We start from the raw sequence: 27,287 nt of genomic DNA on the forward strand, positions 1-27,287 counted from the left end.
GCTGCGGTAGCGAGTGAGGCTTAAACCTAGAGGGTCGGTGATTCATTTAGTGTATCTCTCTGATGAGTCATTCTCCAGCTATGCTTTTCTATTTTAAAAGCACACTGAATTCCTGCACGTATTGTGATGTGTCCTTGAGGAGCATAAAGCCACTGAGAGAGTCCCTGCTCCATTCTCATGGTGACCTCCCTGAACAGACATCCCTAGGACTCGGTTCACTTTGCCGTATGCTGGGAGGAATTCAAACAGATCCTTCATCTTGTGATTGTTTCTCAGTAAGAGCTGCCTACGTGCACATAGACACTGTCATGCACTTGTGTACACACACGTACACGCACACCCCACACTCCTGAAGGAAACCCTGATTGCCTTTTCCTCAGATCTTGCTTATCAACTGCTGCCCAAGGATGGACTTTGTGTGTGCACCCGGGCTGGGCCAAGCTGGCAGGAGGATGGCTGGAAGGCACCAACCCTGCTGTCGTGCACAACGCACAAGGCTGCACAGGACACGCAGTCTCTGATTTCTGACTTCTCTTTTGGTGAGCAGCGGGTTCCTTACGCTGCGCATCAGAGTTAGCACATCAAAGCCCAAGCACAGCCCTGGGCCAAGCCAGCACCATGGCTATTGATGTCAGCGTGGTGCTGCCTCCGCTCATACCAGCCCCGAGCCGGATCCCTGGATCTCTTCCCATCAGTAAGTGTTTTGCGCAGAGATCAGAGGGGGTTGGCTCGGGGCAGCTTCGTGAGCTGCGGTTTATCCTGGGATCTGGCTTCAACTTGTAACCTCCAATTCAAGCTCATGTTTAAGAATGACTAAGAACTCCCCGGCCCGGCTGGTAGCAAGTGAAACCTTAGGGCAAGCTGGCGCAGCACCGTCTGCTTGAGGGCTGGTTTACGTGGCAGGGGACAGACTCTGATCCAGGCACAGGGAAGAGCTGCTGGACCACAGTGCCAAAGGTCCCTCTTGCTGCTCCAGAGTCTGGCATTGCAGCCTGCCCAGAACTGCTCCTCTCGCCGCTTTCCGACAGCAGCAGGCTCCTCTTGCCCTCTCCATCCAAGACAACAGCTGCTTTTCACAGCCCTCCAAGCTCCTTTCCCTGCACTGGGCTGCAGGGGCCTCAATGGTGCTGTGCATTCGAGTTTTGGGTTGTAGCCGTGTTAGTCTAAGGATGTAGGCAGGCAAGGTTCTCAGGGTAGATGTGATATCTTTTATTAGATTACTCCGTTGGTCTAAGAAAAGATATCACATCTACCCAAAGAACATTGCTTCCCTTTCTGAGGCTTTGGCCTTTGGTGGCTGCTCAGGAGCCCAAGGCCAAAGCTTTCCCGGCGGCTCAGCCAGCCGCTCACCTTTCATCCTTGCTCTTCTACCGACACCTGGTGGCAGCTGCATCCAGGAGAGGGGCCCTGGCTGCAGGATCCGTGCACAGCAGGAACAATGCAAGAACGGGGCTAGGCCCTGGCTGCACACCTAGGATATAAGCTGTGGCAGCAACAGGGCTTTGCACCAGGGCTGCCTGCTGCCTTCATCCCAGTGTGGCCCCTTGATGCTGCCTAGCTTGGGGGCCAGGCTTCTTAGGGTTGGGTTGTCCAGGATTCAGAGCTGCAGGCTGGGGTCAGGTCTTACCTTTGGATGCATGCAGTCAAAGGGCGCTTGGACCCTGCCCCTGGGTCTGACTGCGACCAGATCTTTCTTGCCAGGAGGGCGGTAAACCAGGCAACCCGCGGTACGCTTACACCAGTGTTTCCCAACCAGTGTGCTGCGGCACAAAAGCGTGCCGTCAAAAACGAACAGGTGTGCTGCAGAATTTTGCCGTGGCAATGAGCTACGATCGGGATGAGGATGGGGAATGCCTTAAAAGGTGTGCTGTGGAAAATTTTTATTAAAGTAAGTGTGCCTTGGGGTGGAAAAGGTTGGGAAACAGTGGTCTACACATTCATTAGATATGTAGTTGGTCTAATAAAAGGTATCATCTCTGAACCAGGAGCTATGGGAGACTGGTGCAGCCTTAATCAGGGGGGGCACATGCCCCCCCTGTGGCCAGTCCGGCCGACTTGGAAGGGGTCCCCCCACAGCCGATCTCGCTGCTCGGGTTCCCCCCGTGGCTGATCGCTGCAGTCGCTTTGGGGAGCAGCTGCAGCGATCGGTCGGCGCTTGCAGGGGCGCACCAGCGCTCCCGCCTGCCCCCCTGCCCATTGCGTAAGTGGCCGGTCAGGGGATGCAGGGGCGCTCTCAAGGGATGCACGCACACCCCCATGTACCTCCTATGCATCGCCACTGCCAAGAGGTCTAGAGTTTTGCATTCCTTAGATAACGTGCACCTACTTTACTAGTCCCTTGATAAAGGCCTAATGAAATGCGCAGCGTCTAAAGTTACGACGTGACCTAAAGTTACAGCGCATTAGTGCCGGCGCCGTATATTTGGTAATGCTTACTGCACGTTCGCGTCATCACACTGGTTTGTCTGTGACTCATGTTACAAGGCGAACGCGCATTAAATGTCTTGTGTAGGTGCCCCCAGAGAGGCTGGGATGAGACAGCAGGGGGGCTGAGCCGGACCCTTGGGACCTCAATTCTCCCAGCCGTCCCGGGAGCGCCATAGACCCGCAGCAAGCATTGCACTATCATGTAGTAGCGCTGCAAAGCAGCGGGGTAGCAGACAGGCACCACCGGTTTCCGTAGTGTAGCGGTTATCACGTTCGCCTCACACGCGAAAGGTCCCCGGTTCGATCCCGGGCGGAAACACGTGCCAATATTTTTTTTTCCCCCCCCTGAGCGTGTGCTTTTTCTTGCCCGGGAGAGGAGGGGAGTGGGGGAGGGGAGGGGTTGCCGCCCCCACGCGGGGTAAAAGGAGAAAGGCGGCGGTTACGAAGGAAAAACAACGAACTGCGTTGGCCGGGAATCGAACCCGGGTCAACTGCTTGGAAGGCAGCTATGCTAACCACTATACCACCAACGCGGCGCTAAATCTCAGCGCGCCGCCGGCCTACAGGAGGCTACCCCTGACTATGGGTTGTACCATTATAACATGCGCGGGGGGGAGGGAGAGGAAAACCACAAATTCAACCATTTCTGAGGGACACTAAACTCTCTCCCAGACTCGAAATGAAGCGGCTCGTCTGCCTCTCTCTTTCTCGCTCACCGCGAACTCCCCCTCTCGACCGGAGAATGGTGCAGTCCACTTCGAACCGCCTTCCCTCCACACCCTCGGGGCACTAGCCCCGCCCCCTCTTCCCCTGACGCATGGCGGCGCTTCCGCTTCCGGGGGAAGGGTCGCGCTGGGCAGGCCGCGGCCCCCCCTTCCTCCCCGCTTCCGGGGCTGCCGAGGCGCGGGCCATGGCGCTGGCGTGAGGCGCCGCCCTCCCCCCCGCAGCGGCCCGGGAGGACGCCGAGCCCGGGTGAGCTGGGGGCGTTGGCAGAGCGGCTGCTGGAGGCCGGCGGGGTTGGGGGGAGACCCCGGCCCCTCGTCCCTACATCCCGTCAGGGCCTGGAGCGGCTGAAATCCGGCCGGGAGCCCCCTCAGGGGGCTGCTGAGGGGAGACAACGGCCTTGCCCTGGCACCAGAGGGGCTGGTGTCCCGCCGCCACGGTGACCCCGGCCAGGCCGCGGCCCCCCCTCAATGGGGCTCCTGTCAGGGGTCGCTTCCTGTCGGGCTCCGTCCTGCTGAGGATCTCGATTTCGGAGCACGACTTAGAGGGCTGAAAGCCAGGCTTCGGCAGGCGAGACGGGCGCGACGTTAGCGGTACAATCGGCCCGGTTCCGCTTGGGGGCACAAACGTCCCGCCGCGTCTATTCGCTGGATGGAAGGAAAGCAAAGAGATCCCCGGGAAGCCCCCCCCGAGCGGCAGGTGTAACGGAGAAGGGTCCTGTGGCGCTGACGTGTTGCTTTCTCTCTTCCCATCTAGTTTCCTGTCCCATCCGAGGCTCGCTGAGTAGTTAATGCAGAAGATAAAGAGGGTGCGTCTGGAAAACGAGACTGCAGGAAGCTGGAGAAGGTAACGTTCCTGGTCTTCGGGATCCAGCAGGAAGGACCCGTCATCGGGTGACTGCTGGATATAAACCTCAGCCTGCTTGTTGTGCCCGTGGAGACATTGTCTAAAAGTCCTTTTAGTGCCTGAAATGCTTGCAAAGGTCAACCCTTTCCAGCTGGCAGGCTTTACGTGCTTTTATTTACGCACGTACCCTTCCTTTTCCGTAGTTTCGTGGTTGGTCGGGTCAGAAGGGACCTGAGCAGATCATCACGTCCGACCCCCTGCCATGGCAGGAAAGAGTACTGGGGTCAAACAACCCCGGCGAGGTGTTTGTCGAGCCTCCTCTGAAAGACCCCCAGGGTAGGAGCCAGCACCACTTCTCTTGGAAGTTGGTTCCAGATCCTAGCCGCCCTGACTGTGAAGCGGCGCCTCCTGATGTCTAGTCTGAATCTACCCTCTGCCAGCTTGTGACCGGTATTTCTAGTCACTCCTGGGAGTGCTCGGGGGAACAGGGACTCCCCCAATGCCTGCTGGTCCCCTCTGACTAGTTTGTAAACGGCTACTAGATCCTCCCTCAGCCTTCTCTTGTGGAGGCTGAACTGGTTCAGGTCCCTCAGCCTCTCCTCGTAGGGCCTGCCCTGCTGCCCCTGATCATGCAGGTGGCCCTCCTCTGGACCCTCTCCATGTTGTCCACATCCCTCCTGAAGTGCAGCGCCCAGAACTGGATGCAGTACTCCAACTGCAGCCTGACCAGTGTCGCATAGAGGGGGAGGATCACCTCCCTGGACCGGCTTGAGATGCATCTGTGGATGCACGACAAGGTGCAGTTAGCCTTCCTGACCGCGTCCCCACACTGTCGGCCCTTGTTCATTTTGGCATTAGTAATCACTCCGAGATCCTTTTCTGCCTCTGCACTGATGAGAAGGGAGTTCCCCAGCCTGTAGGGCTGCTGCTGGTTCTTCGTCCCCAGGTGCAGCACCCTGCACTTGTCAGTGTTGAAACCCAGGTGCAGTACCCTGCACTTGTCAGCCTTTCCTTTCTCTCTCTCTTCTGTAGCTTTATTACATTTTTTCCCGCACCTGACTTTGAAATGAAACTTGGATGTAAGCCTGCAGCCAAGGCTGTCCCCAAGGGAGGGCGTGAATCAGGGTGACTGCCCCGGGCCCCCAAGTGGCCGCGGCAACTCCCCACTGCTACTGGCTTCATGTCCGGCTGCTTGGCACCCCCCCCTTTGCCCCCCGCTGAATCTGCCACCAGCTTCCTTGCATCTGGGGGTGGGGCCCCGCACAAGCTGATTTGCCCCAGGTCCTGCACCCTGCTCTGGTCCTCTCTGCTTGCAGCCACCTCGCCTTGTCAGATCTAGCAGAATAAACCTGGCTGGCTGGTATGTTTGGAGACTCCCAAAGAAGATGCAAGTAATGAGAGAGAATGGGTTGAGTAGCACAGTCAGGATGACTTTTCCCTCTGAGTCAGTATCGAGTCAGTGTCTCAGCACGATAAGGGACTCCACAGTTTTACATCTGGTGTTGCAAGGCACGCGAGTTGCGCTGTGTAGCTGCCAACAGTTCCAGAGCTCGGTCTTTACCAGGAAATTGTTTAAATCTGGTGTCTTGGCCAGACTCCAGTCCAGGTAGATTCATCCAAAAATTCCCACTGCTGTCCCACTTTATAGGAGTTATACTTCCCTTCCTTTCCTAGAGCCACGTGCTTCATTTTGCCCCACCAAATGGCTGCATTTCATTGTTGACTCCATAATCCCTTCCTGTTTACTTCTTAGCCTAATCTTTGCATAGATCTCAGACTTTTGGATGGACTGTGGGAATTTACAATAGCATCATCTGGCCTCTTTGCTGTGACATGCTGAAATAATTGAAAAGCGATTGCTTTTTTGTCTTGATGAGTGTATTCTTGATGCAAAATGCACCAGCAGGACATGATACCAGGACTCTCTTGTCCAGTAGTTAGCACTAGCTTTCAGTGGGGTGGCTGGTTGTGAGGATGAGTATTAGGGATGTGAATGTACTGTGTTCAAGTTAAGTTGTTGAAACCTGAGCTGGCTTTGGAAACTCCTTTTGTGCAGAGCAGAGTTGTTTGAATACTACCATCACTGTCTTTGAAGGGGTTTCGCCAGCTGGGTGGGAAGAGCTGTCTTGTGGAATGTTATTAGTGTCCTGAAAACCCTTTTGATTTATCAGCTGAGCAGACTTGGCCCAAACTGTAGTGGGATCTGGGAAGAGAAGTGTAATTGCTAGATTGCTGCATCTGCTTTTAAATCCTTGTGCTGTCCCCGCTGTGTTTCTGATAGATGGCATTTTGTTTTCAGGCTTGGCTTTTTGTTCTGAAAGAGGCCAGGAGACTGACTCGAATTGCTCTTGCCACACCCAGGGTATGTGAAGCTGACAGACTTGAGGCTGTTGATATTATGCAAGGTTTATGGGGGAGAGTTTGTTAAAGCTTGATTCAGTGTTCTCCACTGCAGATTTACCTGAGCTGCCTGTCATGCTCTCATTGCAAGGTCCTGCACTTCATTTGTTTTCAAGCTGTGATTTTGTTGTTTTTCTGCTGGGTGGTTGGTATCAGGAGTGGGGGGAGGGTTTTTTTTCCAGAGCTGCTTTGTAATGTTTTCACATCATATGTGCGCATAGTGCAGCAATCAGGGTCTTGGGAAGCTGTTATGATATTTGTTGCCTTAAATTCTGTCTGTCACCTACAAGGAAGCCCAGCTTATTTCAGGTATGTTGTTTCAGTGAGGAGAGTAATCTGGCCTAGTGGTCATGCAGAACCTACTACTCGGTGGATGACCACCGCAGTAGATGGTATGTTTTGCATGACTACCTGTCTAATCTTAGGTTAGTCTCTTCAGAAGAGATTTGAGGAGGGATTTTACAGGCTTTCTTTTTCTGTCTTGCTTGACATCAAGAGGTTTTTGAGCAGGTGACAACTGAGCTGTCATTGTGTTGGTTAGAGCAGAATTGATGATCCAGTCAAATGAGATGAAGGTACAAGTGAGAACATTCCTTTAGATCCTGGAAAGTGGAAGATTGGTTCATAATAATACAGAAAGAACAAAAACAAATTCTTCTTTTGGTTTGGGATTTGTTTTGTGTGTGTGTGTGTGTGTGTGTGTTTTCTGAATGAGAACCACCTGTAAATCCCCTTATTGAGAGAGTGTACAGACATTTTGTATGGAGCTGCATTGCATTTTTAAGATTGGGTGTCTGTTTTGTACTAGTGTAACACTCAAGTGTGGCAGTTGCTTCGTGGAATCTGTTCTCTGTCAGAATGCTGCCAAATCTCTCTAAGCAGCAGGCTGCATTCATTTGTGAAAGAAACGTGTGGCTTGGAACAGACTTTCATTTCAGTCAGGGTGTTTAGAACCCAATCTTTCTTTTATTCTTCATGAACCTTACTCCTAGAAAGTTGCCACCCTTATGCCAACATGTGAATAGCTAAGAAGGGCTAAAATGGGAGATGTGGGGCTAGTGCTGGAGTGTTGTATGGCCATGTCATTTGGGGAATGAATCTGTCCCTTGGAAGAAGTCTGGCAAGTCAGCTTGCTCTTGGACTATCTGGTTCTGCTCACTGGACCTCAGTAGAGTTTGGAGGTCCTTCCTCACTGAGTCTTCCTCTGGCATACAGTCTCCAACCATGCCTGATGTAAGGTTGATCATGCCCTCCTTTATAAGCAAAGTCTTGACAATGCAGATCTCAAAGTTCCTAATGACTAGAGGAGCAGGGCTGGGTTTTATCTAAAGTGATAACTGCTTCTTTGGAAACCTGTGGACTGGTTGTGCTGCATTATGAAGACTGCCCAGAGTCTGCAATGCCTGGTGTTTCTTCATCCTGCAGCCCAGTCAGTTGCTCTTTTACGCTCCTGTTTTGACAGCTGTCCCACTTCACTTCTGATTACAAGAGCCCTGCAAAGAATTATGCCTCATTTGGGTCAGGATCAGGACTTAACTTTTGTATGCTCAGGTCAGATGTTGCAATCTCAATATCTGTACATCACATTTGACAGGATCTGTCCCAGTGTATTTCAGTTCAGTCAAACTGAGTAAACATTTGCTACAGCAGGTGTTCTCCTGCCCTGATTGTTTTTTAAGAGGTGATTTGTTTCTGGAGGAAGTCCTGGAGTTGAGTCTTGCCTGTGTGTGGGAGATGGATTACTCTTTTTCATGTGGCCCTGTTTAGTATGTGACCACAGACGTAATTTTAAGAGCCAAAGGTTCTCAAGGGGCACATGGCCTTTGCAATTAGTTGGCCCCTGTAAGTAGATGGAGTGTGCTGCATCCCTTCCAGCTAATGATCTCCCTTGCTTTTTTTCTCAGTTTCTTGACCAGTTCTGAAGGGGAAGAGAGGATGACTGCAGTGGATGCGCTGTCGGACAGTACCGAAGTCGTTGAGATGGAGGATGTGCCTTCCCAGTTCCAGGTGCAGAAGCATTCATGGGATGGGCTGCGTGACATTATTCATGGCAGCAGGAAGTATTCGGGCATGATCGTGAACAAGGCTCCCCATGATTTTCAGTTTGTCCGGAAAACTGAAGAATCCAGCCCACATTCTCATCGTCTGTATTACCTAGGTAAGTCCGGCTTCAGCCATCCCCCTGTGTTGTTCAGTCTGGTTTGGTGTTGCTAAGCATTTGTGTGTCTATCACCCAGATAATTGTGGCTGGCCAGTCCCCTTCTTTGTCCTGTAGTAGCTTGGCTGTAAGAGGGAGTGATGGTCTTGGGTTTAGAGTACTTGACTGGGACTCAGGGCATCTAGAAGCAGTTTCTAGCTCTGCTGTGAACTTCCTATCCCAAGCTGGGCAAGCATTTCAGTTCCTCATACTTACTCTCGCCTACATTTTCTCTGTCTATTTTGACTGGAAGCTGTTCAAGTCAGGGACTTCCTTATTTATTTATGCCCAATGCTTGGCTTAAGAGAGTTCCACTCTGGCCCTCTGTGCTGCTGTAATGTACATAATCATAAGGTCCTTCCCTTCATCTTTTAGGTGGACATGGCTCGGTCATGAGTCATGGCTATGGGGTGTTTGATTGACTTCCCAGATTACTCCCAATGGTTTCAGTGTTTTTGCAAACTCCATGCATTTCACTGATTTGAGGAGGTGATATCAGTTTATTCATAGAGACAGTAAATTGTTTTTCTCGCTGCTTCGTGAGGTGGAAGGGATTTACATTGTGGGTGTGTTTCAGAGATGAGGCAATTGTAAAGTGCTTTCAGGAGGAGAATGGATTTGTTAAATAAGAGTAAGGTATTAATAGTATTTTCCACAGAACTATCTCTTGTTTTTGAAGATTTGGGAGAAGGTAGATCTTTGAGCTATACCAGTCTAGAGCTACAGCTAATGTAGCAACAGAGTTAAATACAGTGGGTAGACTTTTAGAAAGGCTGAATAATGTTATGGTCAGTAACATGTGAAGTTCTACATGCAGTGCTCTATGCAGCTGGCTGTGCTGTCTTGCAATGATGCCACTTCTCTTTCAAGCATTGGGTGTTAGCCACTGCTGCCAGCATGATACTGGGTTTGATAGATGAGTAGTCTGATCTCTCATGGCAGCTCAAGTGAACTGGTTTGTGTAGTCCCCAGCAAATTTTCATTGAGAAATACTAACAGAGCAGGCACCCTGCAAACAAAATTGAATAGATGTGTTAAAACAGCAGATGGATTCCTTGTGGGAAGTGAAAACCACAAGGGCTTCCTTTTGTCCAGACATCAACACCGAATTGGCTTTGAGACCCCTGTGGTACTGGTGAAAGTGATGAAAGTTAGACACTTATCTAGATGACTGGCTTACAAGTTGTATTTGGTGTTAGCATTTTCCCATGATGTGAAGAATTTGCAGTCCATCTTCCTGTTGGAATCCTGCTGGGGCCCTGCAGTGAAATGACTGTGACAGTTCAAGTAGTTGGGCTTAAATGACACAGTGCTGAGCTTTGACATTTAACATTTGTTGTTCCTCAAAAAGTTTATGGAACACAAGAGCAGGTTGGATTGTTGGCCAGTTATTAATATGATGGCAAAATCTCTTATATTTTTGAAGCCTTCTCACAGCACAGGATAAAAGCTTCTTACTTTCACAACCTCAATGAGCAGGTTGAATTAGCCACTTTATTTCTGAATAAGGCATCATTAGAAAGCTTTGTTCTGGGCTACACAATAGCATAACTATGAATGGGCAAGAAGTGCATCTGCCCTGGGCACCAAGTTAGGAGGGGCTCTAGAATTGCCCCCACCCCCCTCAGAGTCTGTACCCTGTCCAAAACAATCCCCAGTTGCTGCTGCTTTAAAAGCAACAGTCAAAGTGGGCACAGCATGCAGTGGCAGCAGCAGCAGCTCAGCCAGGGACTTTTATGAGTTCCCAGCATGGGTTAGACTGCTGTCCTCTACCCCCAATCTTGAACCTGCGCGTGCCCCACAGCTGCTGTCCATCAGAGTTTGCTCCCGGCACCAGCTCTGCTTGTTATGTCTCTGAGGCTACAAGATGTCACTTCTTACTGATAGGCTTAAAGGGAGTCTGTAAGTATTGTCCCCAGTCTGGCATAAGTGTTGCCTTAAGATTTAGCATGGATTTTGATGTGCACGTGCTGAGGAGGGGGAAGAGTACATTTCCGCTGTTTGCTCTTTGGACACATTTGTTATCAGAGCTGAGCAGCTTCTCTACATCACGGAAGGGTCAAAGCTCAGAGTCTCAGATTTGTAGGCAATCCTTTTTGCAAATATCAATGATAAATAGTGCAGAGTCATCCTAGATGCTGCTAATGCAGTATAAGAACTTTAAGGGCATCTGGAGATTCACATGTTACTGCAGTCCCAGCCATTTAAAATGCATCTGTAGTCATATCTTGGTGTTCCTGACTACAGCCGGCTTGGACATCTTATATCTTTCCCAAGGAAGGTCCCTGTAGGCTCTCATGTTGTATCATGGCAGATGCTGCTTATATTAAACACCACATGCTCAGCACTTCAGTGTTTCTATGTCTCTGAGGACTGTGTGCTCGCGTGTTGCTCTGCTTCTCGGGTCCTTATTAATATTTCAATTTTCATTTCGCTAAAGCGAGTGCAGCACCAGGTTAACAGGCTCAGAGGCTGCAGTAATCCTTTCCTGTGCAGAACAGATGCACCATTGGCAGTAGCAGGGCAGGTGTCCCTCCCCTGCTGTCCTGGGACAATATTGAGTCTTGATTATAATAAGTTCCCATCTGGAAGGGTGCAAGGCAGATTCGTTGGCTCAGTGACACCACAGACGGAGCCAGCACCAGGGCTAATGTTGCTGCTGGCATCTGGGCCAGCTCTGGTAACGTGTTTGACCTTGGCTGCTCACTGTGGTGGCTCTGCACCTTTTCACAAAGTAGCTGACCAGGCAACATAGCTGGCACCACAGGTGCCACTCCAGTGAGGTCAAGGACTGATTGACATGGTTGTGTGCAGGAATTGTCCCTCCCCTTTCAGATTGAGGAACAGGAGGCCCCCACTGCTATTACCCAGGCTGTGCCCCTGCCCACGCAAGAGCCGGAAGGCATTATATCGCAGACTGGCAGGGTTTGTTTGAACAGCGTGTTCTTTTAGCAGGTCATTGTCCTGCTGAGGAATGTTTGGAAGGTTCCACCCACTGAGTCGCATAGGTAAGGGCAGAAGCTCTCCAGAGAGAGTTCATCTAGAGAAATGGTTCTCAACCTTTTCAAACTCAAGGCCTCCCTCAGAAAATGCCAGCTCTTCCACTCTTTTCTGTCTACAGAAAAATAACAGACTAGTTCTTTTGTTGCAAAGAACACAAAAAGTCCAAAACAGGTTAGACTGTTTCTGATGCTGTGGATTCCTATTTGAGATTTCTGGGTTTATCCTGTGAATCATGTTGGCACACCTAACTGCTTATGTTGTGTGGTAACTCATGGCATCCTTGAAAGGATGTCAAGGTACCCCAGTTGAGAACCACCGAGCTAAGGCGTGAGCTGAGCAGCAGGTAAAGAAGCAGCCAAGCTGAACCAATACCTTGCCAAAGAAAGCTTTGCTTAATAAAGCTAAAGCATTTGGATACTACCTAGTGCGTGGATTGTGGGGAGCAGGTTGGAAAAGGTGCCTGATTAGTATCACCCAAAACATCTGGTTCTAAGTAGTTAATAACATGGCCTTAATTATTACCTGTCCTGGGCACACCTAGCTCTGGTGAAATGCCCGCAGTGAACTGTTTTTGTTCTTCCAACAGGGATGCCATATGGTAGCCGGGAGAATTCCCTCCTTTACTCAGAGATTCCCAAAAAGGTACGGAAGGAGGCCCTGCTGCTCTTGTCATGGAAACAGATGCTGGATCACTTTCAGGTGAGAGGAGATGCAGGAGGTTCTGTGCCATGGCAGTCCTTGTGGGGGATGCTGGCTGACAGTCGGACACTGGAGAGACAGCTAGTGTGGGGTGTACCGCTCTGCTCAGCTGTTGGAGTGCGGCAGCCTAGTTGTACCACACCGAGCGGAATGGGAACGTGTATCCTCTATAATATGGGATAGTGTTGGTCTGCCAGCATGGATCAGCTGGTGGTATTAGAATATGTTTGACTGTACACAGTGTTCTACCTCCAGTTAAGATGGGACAACAGATTGGAGCTCTGGGTTTCTTGCCTAGGCTCCGTACTTGGCCTCCCTCCCTCCCACTCCATTTGAATGTCTGTATTTAATAACTGCCTTTATAACAGGGATGCAGTGGGGCTCCAAGTGCTAACTCTGTTGTACGCTTCCATTGCCAGTTCATCTCAAGTAATTCATTCAGGAAGGGAAACACACAATTGCCCGGTACTAGGCCGCCATTTATAATGAGAGGGTGCTGGGGAGTGGCAGGTCCTGGTAGGATGGGGTCACGTCGGTCTTGCTTTCCTCTATCCAAGGGGTCTGTTAAGCAGATTTAAGGGGCTTAGAATCATATATGGATCTTTGAGTGCCCTGGAAGCAAATGCAAGATTCCTGAAATAGTGATCATTTGCAGTGTCTGACATGGAAACTCTTTGTGAGAGGATGTAGGTGGTGTTAGGTTAATTGACTGCACCTGGTTTGCATAAATAGAGTAAGTGGCAGCTGTCTTGTGCTTAAGGTGGAAATGCCACTCAGTGCATATCCAAGCCTTTGGCTTTGATCTAGAAGAAAGCATTGTCTGGGAGAGGGGGTGTATGGTCTTTAGAGTCCCACCTGTGTTTAAAGATCAGTGTTCTGAGTTGCATTATAGGCTTGTTGGCTGCATTTAGCCTGTGGGTCACGTTTCAGCCACTCATGGATTAGCCGATCTCATTAATAAAGCATTGCTGCCCCTTCAGACGTGCAGATTCTCTCTCTTTCGTTCACTATCAGGCAACCCCTCACCACGGGATGTACTCTAGGGAAGAGGAACTGCTGAGGGAGCGCAAGCGTCTTGGGGTCTTTGGAATCACTTCGTATGACTTCCACAGCGAGAGTGGCCTTTTCCTCTTTCAGGCCAGCAACAGCCTCTTTCACTGTCGAGATGGGGGCAAGAATGGCTTCATGGTGAGTCTGCCAACAACTGGGCATAGTTTGAGAGATGGCAGGCCAGCACAACATTCTTATGGTGGATGCTTCTCAGGTTGGGTCCTGCCTCTGGCTTCCCATTGAGGCACGCTTTTGAGCCCTGGTTCCATCATGGGTGCGCTAGAACCATCTCTTGGGCCTTTGTTCAGCTCAGAGTTGAAAGCAGAGCTGGTACAGAGCACGTGCCTTCTTATCACAGGTGTCTCCTATGAAGCCACTGGAGATCAAGACCCAGTGCTCGGGGCCTAGAATGGACCCCAAGATCTGCCCTGCTGACCCTGCCTTCTTTTCTTTCATCAATAACAATGACCTGTGGGTAGCGAATATTGAGACTGGAGAGGAGAGACGGATGACATACTGCCATAAAGGTACCCAGAGTTCCCTCTAACCATCAAGAGACGAGTCCTTTCTTCTCGCAAGATTCTGATCAGGAAGCTTTACTCCTGCATTGCTCTTCCTGATTCAACCCCTACTCTCCTCTCTTTACAGGCTTGTCCAATGTTCTAGATGATCCCAAGTCAGCAGGAGTAGCCACATTTGTCATCCAGGAGGAGTTTGATCGTTTCACAGGCTACTGGTGGTGCCCCACAGGTTCAGTAGAAGGTCAGTGTTCCCTCTTGGCCTTTGAGAGACTAAACTGTGTCAGTAACTTACTGATTGCTTTAAGGATCTGAGTTCCAGGTCATTTGTTTAGCGCTTATGAGCTGTAAACTAGTAGAATTTTCATGTGAATACTTACCAGAAGTTGCAGGGCTATAGGGAAATGTGTGTGGAGAATTGCTAGACCTACTACAATAGTGCTCCATCCTAGTGAAGAAAGGCAGTTGAGGATGTTAATGGCAAATAAACCTACTGTGTCTGTTTCTAGGCTCAGAAGATTTGAAAACGCTGCGGATCTTGTATGAGGAAGTGGATGAGTCGGAGGTGGAGATAATTCATGTTCCTTCTCCTGCTCTGGAAGAGAGAAAAACAGACTCCTATCGATACCCCAGGACAGGTGAGTGGAGTGCTGCAGAGCATCTGATGTTATTCCCAGCTCCTGTAGGCCGAAGCGGCAGCATCTGTCCTATCAGCTTTGCATTATTAATTTAGATGCTTACCGGGATATGAGGGAATCTCATAAATATTAAGGGCGATCTCAGTCTGTGAATGCACAGCTCACTGCAGAAAGAAATGGCCGGATCTGTCTTAACAAAGGGGACTACAGTTGAGTGGGAAGCTGTCCCTTCGGGCATAGCCCTGAATACACAGGGAATTTATATCTTCTTTGACAAGGAATGACTGTGCACACACCTGCCTGCACAGGCAGATATACTTCTCCATGCATTCACGACAGAAATCTCAGCATAGCCATTCACTAGATGTACATTCACGCACAGCTAGCAGCACCGAGCTCTTCTCTTGTTATCTAAAAAATGTCTGTTGTGCAAGCTAGGGGGGGTGCCCAGATTGCTTATCTTATCTGATCGTGGCATTCTCTCCTTGCTGCTTCCCTTCCAGGCAGCAAAAACCCCAAGATAACACTAAAGCTGGCAGAATTTCAAACAGACAGTCAGGGGAAGGTAAGTCATCTCTAGTCTCTGGAGAAGGAGGTTCAAGGGCATAGCACGTGAAGAGTGACTGCTGCTGAAGCTGGCCAGATTGTGCAGTCGCTGTTGGCACTTTGAAAGCAAAAGACAAAAGTCTTTGTGCCTGTGACACCCCTCTCACTGCTCTTCCTATTGATCTTTTGATCAAGGAACATGAATTGCTTTACCATACTGGGAAGATGTTATTCACCTCTTGGAGAAGTGAGGAGCGGGGCTTTGAGTGGGTGAACAGCACAGCTAAGGGTAGAACCCAGAAGCAGTCCTATGCTTGCATCCCCTGTGAGTGGATGCCAAAGCCATTATACTACAAGGGTCTCAAGATACCCCTTTGTTCTCTTCCCACCACAGAAGTAAAGCCCTGTGTCTGCGGTCCTGGTTCACTGATGCTGTTAGTCACTGCCTGCCATTTCCCCTGTTCCACCGAACTTCAGAGTAAAGTGGAACTTGCTGGTTTTTTGTTCTTTCTTTTCTTGCAGATTGTATGTGCTCAGGACAAGGAGATGGTGCAGCCCTTTGCCACGTTATTCCCTTCTGTGGAGTACATTGCACGTGCTGGATGGACCAGGGATGGCAAATTGTACGTAGGCTTTTCTACCAGGGGAACCCCCCTATCCATCCAGTTAATTGATCTGTTGCAGCCACTTAATTTACTTTACCGTTTCCTGTAATGGGCCAGGCTTAAACCCACAAAAACCATAAGTCTCTGTGGTGCTTGACTCACTAAGATAATCCTATTATCTTAGTCTGTATTATAACTGACCAAATGGAGAAGAGAGTGGTGAGCTTTGAGTTTTAAACCAGAACTGTGGCGCACTGTACACAATGTATGTTAAGTGTGCACTCCCAGAGAATTCATTTTTAAGCCTGTTACCAGAGCAGTTGAGTATAGATACATAGACAAAACTGTTGTGGTAAGAAATCAGGGTAACTGTAAGCAGTTGTATCACAGTACACTGTAATGCTTTATCTTGTCTCTGGTGTATTTGGTGTTGGTCATGGTTGGAGGAAATTGAAAAACTCCTATAATATACCCTGCCTTCTGTTCAGTTCTGTACAGAGGAGGGGTTTTTTGGGAGCCTCTGTGAGTACTCTCTTTAGACCCGTGGGTTATCTTGGCAAAGCCATAACAGCTGGCTGTTAAGGATCAATGCGTGAATCCTATTGTGGGAATTCTTAGCTTTTGGCTAGATGGTGGGGGAGCCTTTTCTGTTGGGGAATGCTAATTTTCCCGGAGAGTGCCTGTAGGATTTAGCAGCACGACTCGCTGCTTTTTCTTGACAGCATATCCCAGATTTGAAATTCAGGAAAACACTTAAGACCCCATGAAGGAAGGGGTTGATTTATCTACAAACAAGGACTGTGCAGTGTTCACTTGCCTTTCCCTGAGCACTCCAGCAAACATGGATGTTTCCACTTCCTGTGCTGGCTTATTTATGTTTCAGGTAATTACAGGACCCCATAAAGCATCTAAAAATAGCTTTTCATGTGGTTCCAGTCATTTCAGAATAGCTGGGCTTTCATAAATTTTGATTCGAAGGTTCACTTAGATTTTGGCTGTTTCAGTTCGAATCGTGTTTGTTATGGCTAGTTAACAATATCTGTTTTTAGAAGATTTGATTTCTGTGACCAATTGTTAACTGGAGCGTGAGGCTGCACTTTCCTCTGGCCCATTCTTTATCTTTGATTACTGCTCTCTGTGCCCTGGTGCTTGGCTTATATCACATTATGCAAAAGCCCCAAGATGCCTTTCAGGTGGTACATGGTGCTTGCACAAGGGCTTTGCTGGGCTAGTGGGGGGTATTAATTCATGAAGCCCATGATGTGGTCATTATGGTATAGGGGGGACGTGCTCCTTCAGAAAAGTGGTATCATTTCTAACTCATAAAATCTCTGCTGCTGCATATTTAGCCCTAAGCGTATCCAAGTCAAGCAGTGGTCAACATGCCTCCCTGCAAGCCAGGAGGGCTGCAGTACAGCTCCACTTTGGAGAGTCTCCCTTGCAAGAGATGTGGTGTAGATGAGAGTAACTCCTTCTGTTCGCACCTGACTGTTGGTCAGTTCCTTTCCCCTTCGCAGTGCCCGCTGCAGACTGCTGACTGGTTTCTTTTTGCTTCAAGACCTTGTTGTATTAGAAACGCCACTTCCTTTTCTAAGGAGACGAACGCTGTCGCGGCCAGTTAAATGACATCTTGCTGATTGTGCGTCCTTGTAAACGGACATACTCGCAGGTCTGGCAGGCAGCTCGCCTCATGTTTACCTATCACATGCTGGCGTGCACTGGGATGCACATTCATTGGAAAGACTCCTAGAAATGTAAAAGGCAGCCAAGTGAGGGGGGAGCTTTGCTTTGGAAGCCTTCTCCCTGCCTTCCAGTGGAGGGAAGGAGAGAGTGTTAGTTCTGTGGGGGCAGACTGTTTCACCTTTACTTGCTCCTTCCTCTCAGTGCCTGGGCCATGTTCCTAGACCGTCCTCAGCAGCGGCTCCAGCTAGTCCTCCTGCCTCCAGCGCTGTTCATCCCGGTACCAGAAAATGAGGAGCAGCGCACTGAATTTGCCAAAGCTGTGCCAGAAAATGTCCAACCCTTTGTGATCTATGAAGAAACCACTGATGTGTGGATAAACGTAAGGGTGTAGGGCTGGGCCAAGTCTCCCAGGTTCCTCCCCATCTTCTTCAGTATGTGGGGCATGCGCCCAGCTCTGCCCTTGCCCAGACTGGCTACCCTATCAGGCTGATGGTGTGTCCATGCTCTTTGAAAACCTTTTCAGGTGTGAGACATTAGGTAGCCCATGAGGCTGACAATGCAGCAGTGAAGGACTTTCTCTGTTGCCAATTCGAGTTTGGATAAGAAGAGACTGGAAGTTGCCATTTCTCCATGGGTTGGTAGCCACAGTGAAATGAGCTAGTGGGTCTGTTCCTTAGTTAACAGATCTCCATCCCTGGTTTCATTTGACGTGGTACTAATGAACTTCTTGATGGGAGTCTTGGCAGAGAAACCAAAGATGGAGTGAGCTCTGGGGGATGAGCCATCCTTAACCTTAGACTTGGTTCATTGCTCGGGGTTTGGGGAGCTCATCCGTATGATGGGGGCCATTAGCAGTGTCAAAGCAATGCCTGTTGTGGCATAAACAGGGTTGCAGGCCCCAGGGCTGTCAGGTGCCCCATGAGGAGCCAACATGCCCAGCTCAGCTGAGCTTTTGAATGGCTTGTCAGGCCCATGTTGTGCTAGGACACAGTACTTTTCCACCTGCACCCATTCACAGTGGTGCCAGGCTGGGTTGTGGGCTCGTATGGGCTTACCTTGCCATGTGGGCATAGGGTTGTCCTGTGGTGACAATGGAAAGCAAGGGTCAACCTTTCTGTACTGTGTCTTTATTTCCCTTCCTGTCTGAAGCTTCATGGCCATGTCTCTTTGCTCATGGTGCCTTTGTCTGTTGTCTGGTAGGTTCATGACATCTTTTATCCTTTTGTCCAAACGGAGGGAGAGGAGGAGGAGCTGTGTTTTATCCGAGCCAATGAGTGCAAGACAGGCTTCTGTCACCTGTACAGAGTCATGGTCCTTCTAAAGCAGGGCAGCTACGATTGGACCCAGCCATACGTCCACAATGAAGGTTGGAGCAAACCTCCCCATGTGGTTGTCTCGTTTCACAATATTCCCTCTCCTCTTGAATTGTTCTCTCAGAAATTGGCTAGATAAGGCTCTCATTCTTTCCCTTCCTCCTTTCTAGATGACTTCAAATGCCCTATCAAAGAGGAGATTGCCCTGACCAGTGGGGAATGGGAGGTCTTGGCACGGCATGGCTCAAAGGTACAGGTTATTCTTGCATTCTCTTGCAGTGCTCTGGTTTTACACTTGCTGCCCACAAACCTGGCTTGCTTCTGTTGTTCCAGACGCCTGGGACCGGCTAGAACTACTTAAGCTTCATTTTGTTTCTAGCTTTCTTTTTTATTGCTGCCTTTGCTTTCCCCAGGAGTGCTGTAGCCTGACGTACAGCGAGCTGATTGTCTTTTTAATCAGGCGCCTTATTGCTCCTTCTGGGAAACCACGTGAATGAGTCAGACCATAAAACGGGACTAGAGGCTGAGGTCCAATAGTAACAAATAGGTATTCTCTGAAAAGCTCAGGCTTGCCACTGGGTCGCAGCATTTTAACCCCAGGGTGCATTTGGGAATTAGGAATGTGCGCTGGTGCTTGGAATGATCTGTTATCATCCAGCTGATCCCTCTGCAGAGCTCTTAGGAGGAGTTTGGCTGGCGAACTTGATGTAATTGCATTGGGAGGAGGCAGTATCTGTTCCTAGCACAGTAGCCAAATAGGAGTTTTAAAGCCCTACTACTAGCTAGTCAAAGCCAGTTCTGTTTTGCTTTAGGCTCAGGGCTACTTAATATCTAATCTTTGTGCATCCCAGACTGTTTCAACGAACAGAAGCCTTATCTGTTCAGTCCCGTTTAATCTGGATTGTCACTCCACTCTCTCTTTGAAGGCATCTAGTTTCACACATACAATTACTGCTGCCTTTCCTCACTCCACAGTTAACCTTCTGTCCCTCCCCAGGTAAATTCTTACAGTTCAGGCTGTTCTTTTTGGCCAGAGTATTGCCCTTTACACGTTATGGCTGAAATCATGCTAGCAGCAATTATTTCAATTTCATTTGTTGCCCCGCAGGGTTCTGTCACAGTGTTCTTGACCAATTTAGCTGGTTAGTCCCACGTGCCCCCCCCCCCGGCCCCTAAAGAGTTGTGTTATCCAAATGTTGCTGTAGTCCCCAACCAGGCTGGGCTTGGAATAGCTTTCAGTGTGTAGAAACCACTTTGGACGGAAAACAGTTTCGCTAACCTCTGCTAAAACTATATTTAAAATGGATGTTTAGTGCAGTTTTGGCCTCTCCACTGCTGAGCCAGGTAGCTTTTAGAAACTGCTTTGTCTGGAGCTTTGGTTCAGCAGAGCGCAGGTGTAGAAATGGCTGTAACTGGAACAGTCAGTCAATTCAATCCCACCTGTGAAGTTTGTAGGTTGCTGGAAAGAAACCTGTGCATCCTCACTACCAGGGCAGCCATGTGGGAACGTTGCTGGAAGCTCCTCCTCTTAAAAACATGGTTTTAAATATCCTTTTTCCTGGCTTTATGCTCTTTTAGCTTGTGAATATAGTGAGGCATCTGGAGAGCTGGCTGTCTTCTCCTCTGCCATTCCTCCAAGCTGGTCTTCATCCAGCCCTACACAAGCATTGTGTGCATGTCCACAGGCCTGGGGCACCAATCATTAATGCAGTGAGCATTGTTCTGTTACAGTCCGTTTTATGGAGGCTGGCTTTTGCCTGATGCATCAGTTTGAGTCAGGGAGGGAAGAACAGGCTGTTACTTTTTGACTCCAAGTCCTCTGTCTTCCGTGCAGATCTGGGTGAATGAGGCAACAAAGCTGGTTTATTTCCAAGGCACAAAAGATACCCCCTTGGAGCACCATCTCTATGTGGTCAGCTATGAGTCTCCAAGCGAAATCGTACGGCTCACCACTCTAGGCTTCTCTCACAGCTGCTCGATGAGCCAGGTGAGTTCGCCTCACCCCTGTGATAACACACGGGCTGCATGTGACAACCACGCTGGACTTAGTTCGTAATGGGGGCAAACTGATCCCTGCCCAGGCTTTCCTGAGGAGACTTCATAGGCACTGTGAGCCAGTGCCAGCATTCCTTGCAAATCCCTTGCTCTGTAGTTCCTCCTCTAACAGAGTAGCATGATGGTACAGAAGGAGGTCCTGTTGTGGGGAGCGGGGGCTTGAGTAATTCCTCTTAGGAATGCAGGAGAATGACCATCTTCTCTCCCACAGAACTTTGACATGTTCATCAGCCACTACAGCAGCGTCAGCACCCCGCCCTGCGTGCACGTTTACAAGATGAGTGGCCCCGATGAGGACCCACTTCACAAGCAGCCCAAGTTCTGGGCCAGCATGATGGAGGCAGCCAGTACGTTTCCCTTCACTCCCCCACTTCGTGCTATATCTGGGCAGGAAGGCAGTGCTGATGCAAACTGGAGAGGTGGAAGGGAGCCAGGCAGGAGCATTGGCTGGAAAGTGCATCTTCCTACCCGCTGTTTGCCTCCGGGAGTAGATCTCTTTACTGGATATCTCTGTACAGGAAGGGGTGTGGTATTGCTGGGGCCCAGAGGGACCTAATGCAGTTCTTATGCTAGTTCCTTGCTTTCTGAGCAAGAGAAGTTGTATGAGGATGCCAGATTAACCGTGCCTGCATGGTTTAGTAGATGTTCCTTCGCTGAGGTGGTCTAGGGAGAGGCAGATGGATGGGGACTTAATGCCTCTTGCACTCAAGGAATGTGCGTAGCTTCTGCCACTTCATGTAGCCATGATTTTGCAGACTTTGAAGGAGTATTTTTGGTTCCCAGCAGCTGCTGCATCCTGCTGGGAAGGCTTCCTCCTTCCACTTGCCTGCCAGGATCACACAGGATTGTGTGCACAGCTGGTGACATTTGTCATTGGTGGTCTCTGCAGGATGGTGAAGCCTATTGCCATGTGTGGGCAGGGCCAGGTATGGGTGTGACCGAGATCTTGGAAAAGGAGATGGGCTCAACCCCAGGTCAAGAGGCATGTGGGATACAAGTTGAACCCATTGGGCCAGGTAGGATGATGATCCTATTGTCTTAAACCTGTAGCTAGTGTCTGGACTGCTCTTCACAGGCTGCCCTCCAGATTACGTGCCCCCAGAAATCTTTCATTTCCGGACCGAGTCGGACATCGAGCTCTACGGGATGGTCTACAAACCTCATGACGTCCAGCCGGCAAAGAAGCATCCTACAGTCTTGTTCGTGTATGGAGGTCCTCAGGTAATAACCCAACCCAGCACCTTCCACCTCTTCCTTGAACTCCTTTCTTGCTTCTCTCCCATGTGAGGGAATTCTTCAGAGCTGCCTGGGAATTTGCCCTCTGATTGGAATTGGGAGTTGCAGATGCTTTCTCCTGTCCAGTCCAGTTGCTATGAGCCAAATAACTCCTTGCTAGTGGCTGTAGCCTAGCTCAAGCCTTGATAAACTCTGAGGGGTGGCGTAGAGCCTCAGACAGCAAGTAGTGACTGTTGACCCCTTATAAAGATGGGGAGAGGATTTCAGAGGACTGCTCACGTGATTTGTCCTTTCTCCTCCTCTAGGTGCAATTAGTGAATAATTCCTTCAAAGGTATCAAGTACCTGCGGCTCAACACGCTAGCATCCCTAGGCTATGCTGTGGTGGTGATCGATGGGAGGGGCTCCTGTCAGCGAGGACTCAAGTTTGAAGGGGCCCTTAAAAACCAAATGGTAATTCTGTTTACTGCATTATCTCTCCTCCTACAGTGGCCTCCCACCCTCTCACTCAGAAAATAAGCTGACTTGAGCTCTTCTTCCAGGGCCAGGTGGAGATTGAGGACCAGGTCGAAGGTTTACATTATGTAGCAGAGAAATACGGGTTCATTGACTTGACTCGGGTGGCCATCCACGGCTGGTCATACGGGGGCTTCCTGTCCCTCATGGGCCTTATCTGCAAGCCCAGTGTGTTCAAGGTGAGTGTGGCTGGAGAAGCACAGCATGCCAAGTGCGTCTGGTGTCTGTGAGTGATGTTATGGGATGGCAAGCTCCAAGTGCTCCATGCCTGTAGCTGGCTTTTCCTGTTCACTGCCCTTGGATCTGGGCTACAGAGAAATGCAAAAGTTGCCCCCTTGGCTCAGGCATTGGCTGGTTTGATGGAACAGCTGCCTAGAATCAAGCAGGTTGTCAGCATTGCACTTTTGCATTTAGCATCTGTTTGAGACCAGCTTTGGGCTGGGACCCTGAGGTAGTGGGCTGTGAGCACCATGTGGAAGGAACAGCAGAGTTCTGAGCCAGCAGTGGAGAGTGACTGCCTTGGACCACAGCTTCTGTACAGGAAGGAGCATGGAGAATGGGAGATGTGCCCCAACCATTCCTGCCCCTAACTCCTGACTGGGAGTTGGCCTGGTGCATTTTGGCTGGGGAGAATGCCCCCTGGCAGGGGATGGGCTGTCATCAGCCTCAGTCCTGGAAAAGGGACACACCAACTGCACCTTCCCTGGGCTAGAGCTGCAGCCCTGCCACCATCCCATCCTGTGCCTCCAGGTTCCAGCTGCATGGGTGGGTGTGGCTGAGACCGGCTTCTTCGTTAGGGGATACGCTTCCTCACTGGACCCTGCACTGCTGTGAATCAAGAGGCACTACGGGGCTTTCGAGCCAGTAAAACCCACACAGCATTAGAGGGCACATTGCTGCAGGGCACAGTGCTTTCTCAAGCGACAATAAACTTTCTGAACAGATTCCCTGGTGCTTTTCCTAATAAAAACAGTCTGGTCAAGTTCCATCTGGGAACCTTACGTTTTCCCACAACTGAATTTCCCCAGTGATTTCAGCAGTCCCTTTTGCTTCCTCAGCAACTGTTCCACTCCATAGGTGGCCGCGCCATGGTGACAGATAAAGCAATTGCTATAAATATCCCCTAATTAACCTTTGCTCAGATTGCGTGAGCCTGTGGGGGCCAGGGTTCCCTCCACCTGGAAGGCACCTGACATAATGCTGGGGGTCGCAGTCTAGTGCTTGTGTAGCCCTTTGAGGTCTGTGGGTCTGAAGAAGTGCTGTTGCTGAATAGCTCTTCAGAGCAGAAAGGGTCCTTGTGCTCACTTATCCTGGTGTGTAGAACAGGCTGGATTTTTCCCAGTGATGCCTGTAGCTCCTGGTTAAGGCAGAGCCGGAGGGTGGTGCAGCACTGACTTCAGGAGGCACTGTGCTTCAGCTGCAGGAGCTGGGCTGTTGTGGAACGAGGAAGCACATGTTTACAGCTGTGGGTCTCTGACCTCCCCAGGAAGGATAAGGCAGTGTATTATAGCGCTGGATCACTGAAACCCTCTCTGCCCCCCTGTATTTGTCTGGCAGATTGCCATAGCAGGTGCCCCTGTTACAGTCTGGATGGCGTATGACACCGGGTACACAGAGCGGTACATGGATATCCCAGAGAACAACCAGCAGGGTTATGAAGCCGGCTCTGTGGCACTGCATGTAGAAAAACTCCCCAATGAGTAAGTACCATCCAACAGGGTATTTGCTGGTGACTGCTGAGGGCTTGCTGTTGCTGATGAGCTTGCAGTAATCCCTCTTACCTTGGGTGCTCATCCTTGTCTCCTAAAGCTGACCTCCTCCAGGTCATCAGCTGGCATTGGCCTGTGTGCACCTGGCCAGAGTAGAGCACATCTAATGGTCACTTGCCTTTCTTCTGGGCTCAGCTGCTTCAAGGGAAGAGGAGCAGGGGGAAGCTGGGGTAGATTAGATAAAACTGGCTGGCTGGGGAAAGTCAGTTCACTGGCAGATGTTTTAAGAACATTGTTGTGGAGAGTGCTGAAACTTTGGGCAATCCTCTGCCCTAATTCACACTGTTTGGCACTGCTGTCTGTGGTGGGCAAGGGCAGGGTGCTGTGACCCAGCTTGCCTTAGCTAAGGTGAGCCGAAGATCAGTGATGCCATGCCCTGGGGTGGCGGAGGGGGACCTGTTTCCCTCCCATGTAACCAGGTGCTGATGTGCTGGCTGATAGCTCTGCTCAAGTCTCTGGCCAGGCTTTGCCCTCAGACTCATTCTCTCTCACCCTATCTCCAGGCCAAACCGCTTGCTGATCCTCCATGGGTTTCTGGATGAAAATGTGCACTTTTTTCATACCAACTTCCTGGTCTCCCAGCTAATCCGGGCCGGAAAACCTTATCAGCTGCAGGTAAGAGGAACTGGAGCGAGGTCGGATGGTCCCTGTGCACCAGGAGGCAGTGGAAGACCTTCTTCCTCCTCCTTTCTTCAAAGGGAAGTAGTATAAGAGCTCCCATGTCTGGAGAAGCAGAGGTGATTCCAGCCTACCTTAATTTCAGCCAGCTGCACAAATGTGACCAGAAGGTGGCACTCAATTGCTGCTCCATTGCTTTGCAGAACAGCGACAGTATCCAAGTCTTTCCCAAACAGCATTTCGCCCCTGCTGCCTGCCTTCTCCCTTTGCACTCTGTGGCTATCAGTTGACTTGCCCAGGTAGCCTCAAGCCATTTGGTGGCCTGCTCTGACAATTGGCTAGCAGAAGACAGGGTGATATACTCCTTATATATTAACTAAATAAGATCTGTAGAGAGAGCACAAGCTCTCATGGGCTACAGCTCACTTCGCCAGATGCTGTGAAAGGATGTGTTAACTAGCAGACGTGTTGACATGTGCAGGGGGTGCCAGAGCAGATATATTTCACAGAACTCATTGGCTCCCCTAAAATGCATTCAGCCCTGTGGGGCCAGAGGCAAGTCCATGGGAGGAGCTATGGGGGTGACGTAGCCATTATCAGCTGACGGCCATCTCTTTGCTTCCGTGTAGATCTACCCCAACGAGAGACACAGTATTCGGTGCCCCGAGTCGGGCGAGCACTATGAAATCACGCTGCTGCACTTTCTACAAGAATACCTCTGAGAGCACGGGCCTCGGCAAACCACTGGACACTGACAGCTCACCTCTGCCCCTGCTGCCACCACCTCCTTCCCTCGACTGCCTTTGAAGCCAGAGCACAAGTCGCTGGGGGGCTACCCTGACCAAGGGGCCGGGGGGAGTACTGCTTCTGTTTCCTCTGGACAGTGTTGCCTTCCTACGCTTCCTAAGCTAGAGCTCTGCCTCTGCTCAGCTGCTCACCTTGACTCTGCCCTGGCTGTTAATGCTTTGTTTTGCTGCTACTCCCTCTCTGCTGGGAACCAGTGACAGGGGTCCGGCTCCAGAGGCTGAGGTGCATGTGCATCTCTCGCTCGCTCTCTTTCCTGTCTCTTCTACTGCACCTCAGCAGGCCCCATGCTCTTACCTGTGAGAAGTCAGTGCCTGCGTTGGAAATGGAAGAGCTGAATCGGCATGCTGCCTTAAGTCAGGAGGGCAAGGGGGAGAGAAGCAGCCGCCCTGAGTCCCGCAGGAGTCGATCGCTGCTGCTGTTGCTTTGGAACGCGCAAAGGCTGGAGCCTGGGCAGCTCCGCAGAAGCATGTGACATGAGGCTTCCTTTTTTCCTTTGTTTTCCTTTTCTTTTTAGTTTTTTTAAGTTAATTTTGCAGAGCAGAGGGGGAAAGCAGCTGGGTTGGCGACAGTGTCCTCAGCCCCCTTACCCCGACTTGCTGCTCACGGGCAAAACTGTGCCAACAGGTAGCATGGTAGCAGCTGGCTACACCCCAACTGGCATTCGCCTTCCCAGAAACTGCAGTAGCATCTGGGTTTTGCAACATGAGATGGATATTTATGCAAATATTCCTTCCCTCCCTCCCCACTATTGCCCCTCTCTTTGCTGTGTCCTCCCCCCAGTGCACCCTTCCTCACCACCCTCTTGCCCCCCAATGCCCTGAGCTTTCGGACGTGCACTGAAATTGGCTGCGCTTCAGTTCTCTGCGGGTCAGTGACTGGTCTCCTCGCCCATCTACTTGGCAAACACTCGCTCTCTTCTGGTTTTTATTTACCGGGTCACCATGAACTGCAGTTCGGGGGTAGGGGGGCGTAGACACTTGCACCTCAGGGGAGCACCCACCCTTCTGCCCCCAAAGCCAAGGGTTTGTCGGGCAAAAATGAACAAGAGCAACCCACCCAAATGAACCACATCAATTTGCCCCCGAGTATTTTAAGTGCGTATTATGAAAAGAAAATATTTTTATGGATTCTTATTCTTTTATAATTGAGTGTAAGATGTAGCGACTCATTAAAATATTGGAAATGGATGCCATGGCACTCGCATTGGTCTCCGGGCTCGCTGCGGTCACTTGCGGGGTTGGTGGCACAGCCGGCGATTCTTTCTTGTTGGGATTGACAACTGTGTTATGTTTTTAATATTCCTCCAGAAAGGCCAGATCTAAGCAGCGGAAGCTTCAGGGTTTGGGAACTCCTGTTATGTTCCCAGATTTGTCTGCTGACTGTGTAGCCTTGGGGGTGGATGGATGTTGGCGTCCAAACTATTCAGCAGCTGCAGACAGCAGCCTGATTCTTCCAGGGGGGCTGAGCCGCCAGCACGTGGGAGTATGGGAGGACACAGTCACTCTGGAGGTCAGGGCACAAGGGCACCCAAATTTGGCACCCGAGGTCCTGACCCTGTAGTAAGAGGCAGGCAGGAAGCTCTGGTGCAGAGCTGCTCTGTGCATCTGACTGCCGGGGCTGCCTACATTTGTCTCATGGA

At 50.3% G+C, this 27,287-nt stretch overlaps 1 protein-coding gene and 2 non-coding genes across 4 annotated transcripts; 2 read left to right on the forward strand and 1 right to left on the reverse strand.

The window, feature by feature from the left end:
• Positions 1-2,673: 2,673 nt before the first annotated feature.
• On the forward strand, positions 2,674-2,746 carry TRNAV-CAC (transfer RNA valine (anticodon CAC)). The gene has a single exon. It is a non-coding gene; the product is annotated as a tRNA-Val (tRNA).
• A 142-nt stretch (positions 2,747-2,888) lies between these two features.
• TRNAG-UCC (transfer RNA glycine (anticodon UCC)) lies at positions 2,889-2,960 on the reverse strand. The gene has a single exon. It is a non-coding gene; the product is annotated as a tRNA-Gly (tRNA).
• Positions 2,961-3,260: 300 nt separating this feature from the next.
• Positions 3,261-26,835, forward strand: DPP9 (dipeptidyl peptidase 9). Of its 2 annotated transcripts, none has more exons than XM_006278660.4 (21): positions 3,261-3,399; positions 3,907-3,996; positions 8,301-8,554; positions 12,183-12,295; positions 13,310-13,483; positions 13,704-13,872; positions 13,994-14,107; positions 14,373-14,501; positions 15,005-15,066; positions 15,570-15,670; positions 17,537-17,714; positions 18,536-18,701; positions 18,819-18,898; positions 20,483-20,635; positions 20,915-21,050; positions 21,779-21,924; positions 22,245-22,391; positions 22,481-22,633; positions 24,012-24,154; positions 24,727-24,838; positions 25,471-26,835. In XM_006278660.4, exons 2-21 carry the CDS (start codon positions 3,941-3,943, stop codon positions 25,561-25,563), a joined length of 2,679 nt encoding a protein of 892 aa, XP_006278722.3. In that variant the 5' UTR covers positions 3,261-3,399; positions 3,907-3,940; the 3' UTR covers positions 25,564-26,835. The 2 variants fall into 2 exon arrangements, with proteins under 2 accessions (XP_006278722.3, XP_014460413.2); XM_014604927.3 differs by lacking the exon at positions 3,261-3,399 and adding an exon at positions 6,296-6,358 and having other exon boundaries at positions 3,909-3,996.
• Positions 26,836-27,287: the final 452 nt, after the last annotated feature.

This window comes from Alligator mississippiensis, chromosome 16 (genome assembly GCF_030867095.1).
Source record: "Alligator mississippiensis isolate rAllMis1 chromosome 16, rAllMis1, whole genome shotgun sequence".
NCBI lineage: Eukaryota > Metazoa > Chordata > Crocodylia > Alligatoridae > Alligator > Alligator mississippiensis.